The sequence below is a fragment of the Acomys russatus genome, chromosome 8 (assembly GCF_903995435.1).
Source record: "Acomys russatus chromosome 8, mAcoRus1.1, whole genome shotgun sequence".
Lineage (NCBI taxonomy): Eukaryota > Metazoa > Chordata > Mammalia > Rodentia > Muridae > Acomys > Acomys russatus.
The window spans coordinates 68,326,044-68,333,271 of NC_067144.1; the positions used below are offsets into that span (position 1 = coordinate 68,326,044).

Genomic DNA, 7,228 nt, shown 5'->3' on the forward strand with positions numbered 1-7,228 from the left:
AAAGGAGAGAGTTTCCTAATCCACAGTTCTCTGATGACTTATATGTGCCTAACACTGTCACCAACACTGAATATGCAATGATGAATTGTGCAAGCACAGGCCTGGGAGCTTGGTTCTAATTTGGTAAATCAATAAAAATGAACCCAAGTAAAATAAGCTAGTAGCAGGGAGACAATACCACTACTTACATAATACATCTAAAAATAAACAAATTCACAGATCCAAGGAGCAAAATGGTACCTAGTAAAAGCTGGCCAAAAAGAGAAATGGAGAATTGCTAATAAAAGGCCCAAAGGGTTGGATTAAACAGATGAATAAGGCCTAAACGATCAGCCAAACAACATCTACCTATAGCCAGCAATAGGTGTACACTTAAAATGTGTTAGAAGATGTGGCTGGGGCTGTAACTCAGTAGGTACAGTGTTTTCCTATCATGTACAGTCCTCTGGCTTCAACTGCCAGCATCCCACACACCAGGCATGGCGGCACACGCCTATGATCCCAACATTCAAGAGGAGGAAGCATTGAAATCAATAATTCAAGGTCATCCTCAGCCTCACAGTGAGTTCTAGTGCAGACCAGATGACATGAATCCCCATCATTTTATTAAGTGTTTTTAAGTTCTTTTATACCATAGTCAAATAAAGCTTTGAACAGGAGAAACCATTTTGATTGAAATTAATTTATTGAAACATGAAACTTCGTACTATATTGTTATAATAGAAGGAAAGAAAGATTAATAACTTGAAAAGTAAGAGCTCAGCTTGTTGTGTAAGAAGGGTTTCCTTTGCGCTTTTGTCTCTTGCTTCTGGGGTTGCCTCTCACAGCTGAGTCTTGATCTTGAGGAGAATCCATCAGCGCCCCTCTGCTGAGGTCCATGGCTTATTGAGAGCTCAACAGAGCAGTTGACAGGAGGAGCCCAGTGGTCCAAGGGTAATTTCACTCTTTAGAAGGAGCCGCAGAAGCCATTTTTCCCAAAAGATGAGGCATGGTACTTGCGGTTTCCATAGCCAGAACCATATCCTCCAAAGCTTCCAGAGCCATAGCCATTGGCCAATCTGTGGAAGCTGCCACCTCCATAGCCATAGCCAAGACCGTTGAAGCCACTCTGGTTGGAGCTATAGCCACTGGCACCTCCATGGCCACTAAAGCCTCCATGGCCATAGCCCAGGCCATTGATACCTCCGTAGCCATAGCCCAGGCCATTAATACCTCCGTGGCCATAGCTCAGGCCACTGATACCTCCGTGGCCATAGCCCAGGCCACTGATACCTCCGTGGCTATAGCCCAGGCCACTGATACCTCCGTGGCCATAGCCCCGGCCACTGATACCTCCGTGGCCATAGCCTTGGCCTCCATAGTAGCTGCCGTAGTAGCTCATGATGTCAGGAACTGTAGACTGGTTTAGAGGTTGAGGAGAAGTGCCTTGCCTGTGATAGTCACCAACCTCGCTCAGGTTTTATACCCTCACTGGTGGGTGGGGCAAGCCACAGAGGAGTACCCCATTCGTTGAGACAGAATTGCATAAGAAAAATCTCATCTATCTCATTATGTAAAACTTTGGGGCAATTTCTTTCACTAATTAAAGATATTTTCCTTTGGTTTCTGTGAAGTGTGGATTACAGTGGTGACGATGCTGCCTTCAAAGGCCTCTTCTTTGGTCCTCCTGTTTAAAGGTCTATAATCAGACATTAAAGCATCCTTCACCTCCAATTTTATCACTTGGACTAGGTCACTCATTACATCCCCCTTCCCTGGTACCTCTGATATGCCTTCTGCCTAACTTATTCATTGAAAAGGTATTTAATAATAATCTAGTGCATTTTGTCCAATAGGTCAGAGCTAGAGATCAAAAAAAAAAAAAAAACATCTATTCTGCTAACTAATGGGATTCAGTAAGTTATCCATTCATGTACATGTTACGTGTCCACCACCCACCTCTTGCTCTCTAATACGACCCTTGTTTGCTTTCTGTTTTTATGATAGAACACCATGGCCAAAAACAACGTAGGGAAGAAAAGGGGTTTGTTTCATTTTACATTCTTGGTAACATTTCATCAGTGAAGGAATTCAGGGCAGGAAGCTAGACTCAGGAACCAAAGCCGAAGCCATGGAGATGTGCTGCTCGTTAGCTTATTCCACATGGCTCGTACAGCCTGCTTCCCTGCACAGTGTAAACCGCCTGCCCAGAGGTGGCCCCACACCTAGGCACTAGGCTCGTGCACATCAACTGTTAATCAAGAAAATGCCTCCACAAACTCGCCTACAGGTTAATCTGCTGAGGGCATTTCCTCAAGCAAGTTTCCGTCTTCTCGGGCAGCTCTACCTTGTATCAAGTAGACAACAAAACAATAGAAACAACAGGTACAAACCCCTCTCTCCCAGACCCTAATAATCTCTCCTCAACTTTCAATTCATCACGTATTTTAAAGAGAAAAATATGGCATGTGTCCTACCAGGTCTGGTTTAAATATGATGCCTACAGTTCCATCCATTTTCCTACATATAAAAGGATTTCATTCTTCTTTCTGGATGAACAATAATCTATTATAAGGGAGAGAATTCAAGCAGTAAAATTTTTGCCTTGGAAACTTGAGGACTTGGAGGTATGGTAGTGCCTGCTTACAACCCCAGAGCTGGGGAGATGGGAGCTCTGGGGCTCTCAGACCAGCCAGCTTAGCCACTGGTCCAGGCCAGTGAGATACCCTGTTTCCAAAGGGGGTCGATGCTATTCTTGAGGATGACAGCTGAGCCTGTCCTCTGGCCTCTATGCACACATGTACTCGCACCCACATATATGCATACATATACAAATAACATAATCCCCCGCAGACATGGCATCATATGTTCTTCATCTGTTCGTCTGTTGGGAGGCTCCTGGGATGATTCCATATCTTAGCTTTATGAATAATGCCCTAATATACATGTGCATACACACACCTCTATAATATTCTGACTTTAGATATGTGCCCAGGTGTCACACGGCTACTCTTATTTTCAGTGTGTGTGTGTGTGTGTGTGTGTGTGTGTGTGTGTGTGTGTGTGTATCTGTGTGTATTCATGTGTCTGTGTAGAGCCTCCACATTTTTTTCCACTCTATAGCAGATATACAGTATTTAAGTGTTCTCTTTTAAATTTTATTTATTTTTATTTTCTGTTTATGGATGTTTTGCTTACATATACATCTGACCAGTGCCCACTGAGGCCCCAGAAGGCTCTGGGGCTGGAGTTAACATACCACTGTTAGGTGTCATGTGGGTGCTGGGAATGGAAGCCTGGGCCCTCTGGAAAAGCAACCAGCGCTCTTAACTGCTGAGGCATCTTGCCAGACCCTTAGTGGACTTTCATCTCTCCTTTCACAGACTATCTGTTTTGTTGTTGTTGGCTAATAGTCAACAGAGCAGTAAAATGGAGTCTTATAGCTCCACGTTTTAATTTCCCTGAAAACTAATGATATTTTATTGGCCATTAACATTTCCTTGTCACTTTTGGTTTTGAGAAGCTGTCTATTCAGATTACTATCTCATTTCAATTGTACTATTTGACATTTTAGCAAGTTGAATTCCTTATATTTTCTGTATATGCCTCTGTCAGATGAACAGAAGGAACATACTTCTGTTTAAATATAACAAGGTATATTTGATCGTACATTAGGACCACTTTCTGGTAGGATCTTGTTTCTTCATATACGTAATGCCTTTTGCTCTATGTTGCTTATGAAATGTTTGATAGGTCTTATCTTCTACCACTGGATTTTCCACTATATTATATATTCATATAAGGATATGAAAGAGATGAAGGGATGAAAGTAAAGCTTAGCCAAAGTCGAGGAAGTATGAAAAGCATGTGGAAACAAACTATCTTACAACCCAATTGAAAAAACAAGATGCAGTTTGAAGGCAAACATGTGTGGCTAGATTTAAAAAAAAAAAAAAAAGGAGCAAGAAATACCGAGGAATTTTAAGAAACAAAATTAATGTATAATTAATTTCATTTTTGAAAACTGAAGCTGCCTTCCTCTGTTTTCTACATCAAAGGCAAACTCTTGGAGACATGGTGACTTACAGTGAGTGGAAGGTTTCCTGACTCACGGATCTAAGGCCTGGGAAGCCCAAAGGTATGATGCAACACTTCAGTTTCTGTGAGGGCTTCCTCCCACGTCAGCTTATGCAAGAAATCAGAAGGCCAATCAGACAGAAGAGGGCAAACATGGGTGTTCTGTCTGCTTTGTAACAGCCCACTGTTGCCAAGACAAGCCCACTCTCAAGAGAGAGAAAAATCCTCTTCACCTGTTCCACTCTCACGAGCTATGCTCCCAGCTCCATGGCACTGGCAAGCAGGTCACAGCATGAGTTAGGCTGGGAGGGCTCCATCACATTCTAGCCATAGCAGAGGCTCATGGGAGTATTCCAAACAGGGGCTGGAAGCACTTCTCCTCAACCATTTATATCAAAACCAAGTTCGAGCCAGACACCGTGGCACACGCTGATGCAGGAGGATTATTAGTTTGAGGCCATGTTGGGATTCATGCAAATAGCAAGACATTATCCCAAAACAAAACAAATGCCTCAAGTTCTAACACACAGGCAAGTAAGGATTATTCTACATGCCTAGTAATTATAGATGGAAAATTAGCATTTTAGGCCTGGTTAACAGTCTCATTTTACAGGTGGTAACTGAGCTCGGAGATTAACCCAGATCACCCAGAGAGGTTTAAAAGCCAGACTAGAACCAGAAACACTAAGTTCCACCTCTTCCCTTTCCCATCATACCATGCTTTTCTGTATGACAAGAGCAACGCAAGGGACATCCCATTACATGAGACATGAGTAAAATGTGCCTCTTGCTTGCCCTCCTTGTGAGTTTTGACACCGCGACTTTGGATCTGTATAGAGGCAAACTATTTCTTGTCCCCTTGTCAGAACTCAAAGGGCTGGAATCAGAGAGGACAACTGGAAACCTACCCATTCCCAGTGAGGTCACCAAGATCCTTTTATATTAGAAGACTAGCCAGTAAATTAAAGTCCGGGAGTAGAGAGCGAGTACAAGTGTGAAAGTTGTTAGAGAGGAGGTGTGCATAAACTCTTGCTGTATATTGTTTCCCAAGCAATGGATATTACCAAACTGCAGTTTAGCTAGGGATGTAATCCTCGGCACCATCAAAGTGAAGCAATAGAGGTCTGCAGAAAGCAGGGTTAGGAAATACACTTGCCGCTCCACATTCCTGTCAGGAGGGTGATGGGCCGGCAGTAGAGGCTCTTCCCTTGGGTCCTTCATACCTTGAACACCTCAGTGCTGTGCTGAGTGGCACAGACAGCCAGGTCTGACGATATCCAGTCATGGGAATGGCCTTATGCCATCCAGTCATGACAGTGAGCCTGGGAACCAGGCATCTCTGCAGCTGAGTTTCATCCTCAAAGATCCTGCAAGGAGTGTGCCTTCAGTGCTCCCAGCATTGAATGGGACGCAGCAGAGCATCTTGCATCCGCCACCAGAAAGCTAGCAAGATCCCAGGCTCCTACTGCCAATGTGCCCAGATCTCCCTCTGGCGGAATCCACATCCCTGTGGCCTCTGGACTCTTGGCTGAATCACTGATTTGCCAACTAAGAACAGATGGAAGCAAGGAGGAGTCAGTGTCTTCCCTCCCCCGACAATAACCCTTCCTTAACTCTGGGGAACCCCTACCCTGGCTTCCCCAACCCTCTGAGGACAGGTCCACTATGTGTATTTTCCACAGTGCCTGGAATCCCTACGTGGGGTTAAGTTCTATTTGCCTAATGCGGCAACTGTTCATAACCCAATCTTCACTGCCCATCACCTTCCTCTTCCTCACTTCTCCACTCCCACCAGTATCATCCCTCCTTAAAAACATCTGTGCTTGAATTGAATCCTTATCTCAGGATTCATGGGGGGGGGGCGGCTGCAGGGGTTCTTTGGCAGGGTTTCCATATCAGGAAGCATGCCTGGGAGACTCAGGTTATAGAATATCTCCCACTAAACTTGATTTGCAGAGACTGGTGCCAGCGGGGAGGAGGAGGAGGAGGCTCTAACTCAGGAAAAACGTTCCCAAGAAAATAAAAACCTTTTCCACACAATTTTGTCTGCGGTAACAAAATTCTGTAAACTGGATGCCTATACGCAACAGAAATTTACTTCTCATAGCCGCAGAGGCTGGCAAATCCAAGGTCAAAGTGCCTGTATATTCGGTGTAAGTAAAACATATTTCCTGGTCCATGAAAGCATCTCCTGAGTCTGGGCATGGTACAAGTTGGGAGCTGGCTCCCGGTGCTGGCTGCCTTTCATAAGGGCACTACCTCTACCCTGAGGGTTCCACCCACAGGGCCTTACTGTCTCCCAAAGGCCCCACATCTTATGCCCATCACCTGGGGAAGCATTTCAATGAGTTGGTGATGGAAACATAAATATTCAGACTGCAGCACCAGCGCTGTTCGCTACACCAGAGCACAAACACAAAAGAAGGAGATTGGAGATGGTACCGCCCCACCTTCCTCTTCCCAAGGTAGAAGTGAAGGGCAGAGTCAGAATGTCAAGACAGGCAGTGCTGGGCAAACACAACTGTAAACAGTGACATCTTAGCTCGGGATGTCTTTCCACGCAGCAGAAGAGAGGAAACCAATGTTGTCATTGAATAATCATTGAGCCAGGATGTGATCCCAGTCAATCTGTTCAGAAATTTCAAGACAGAAAGCAGAGTTGTACAATTCCATCACATACGTGTCCTCAAATGGTACTAGCCAGTACTGCCTTGGTGGCACTTTGTGTCACATTAGCTCACCATGCGTTCGCCTGCTAATTAGATTTACCCAGGGGATTAAACTGCTCCCAACCTTCTGCCTGGAGGCAGTTTAGATCAAGGCACCTGCTACAGTCAGGCTGGCACCTTCCCACAGAGATCCCTAGGAGCAGACCAGAAAGAGGGGGGGGGGGAGGGAGAGAGAGAGGAGCAGACCAGAAAGACATTGGTGTGTAAGCTGACAAGAGGCTTCTTTAGCTTTTGAAGACAGAAGTTACCACCCCACATTTCCCCCCACCCCCAAAGCAAGTGCTCTAAGGAAAAAGAAATCTCTAGCCTTACTTTTCAGAGAGAAACTGAGTCTGGTTCATTTGTATCTGCCCTTAAAACTGCACCCCACCTCCTGGGGGCGCCTCCTGGGAGGGAAACAGGGCAATGCTCCAGTAAACAAAGAGGTGAATTGTACAAGGCTA

At 45.0% G+C, this 7,228-nt stretch overlaps 1 protein-coding gene across 1 annotated transcript; it reads right to left on the reverse strand.

Annotated features, from left to right (window-relative positions):
- Positions 1–666: 666 nt before the first annotated feature.
- On the reverse strand, positions 667–1,456 carry LOC127192853 (keratin-associated protein 19-5). The gene is made up of 2 exons (XM_051150203.1): positions 1,303–1,456; positions 667–1,182 (listed from the first exon to the last, which is right to left on the reverse strand). The coding sequence occupies exons 1-2, from the start codon at positions 1,379–1,381 to the stop codon at positions 947–949; spliced, it is 315 nt and encodes a 104-aa protein (XP_051006160.1). The 5' UTR covers positions 1,382–1,456; the 3' UTR covers positions 667–946.
- Positions 1,457–7,228: the final 5,772 nt, after the last annotated feature.

Bases quoted from the DNA above. Each gene is read 5' to 3' on its own strand.
- LOC127192853 (XM_051150203.1), bottom strand. From the start codon at position 1,381: ATGAGCTACTACGGCAGCTACTATGGAGGCCAAGGCTATGGCCACGGA. The intron at 1,183-1,302 runs GTATCAGTGGCC...ATGGCTACGGAG, and splicing joins CCGGGGCTATGGCCACGGAG to GTATCAATGGCCTGGGCTAT.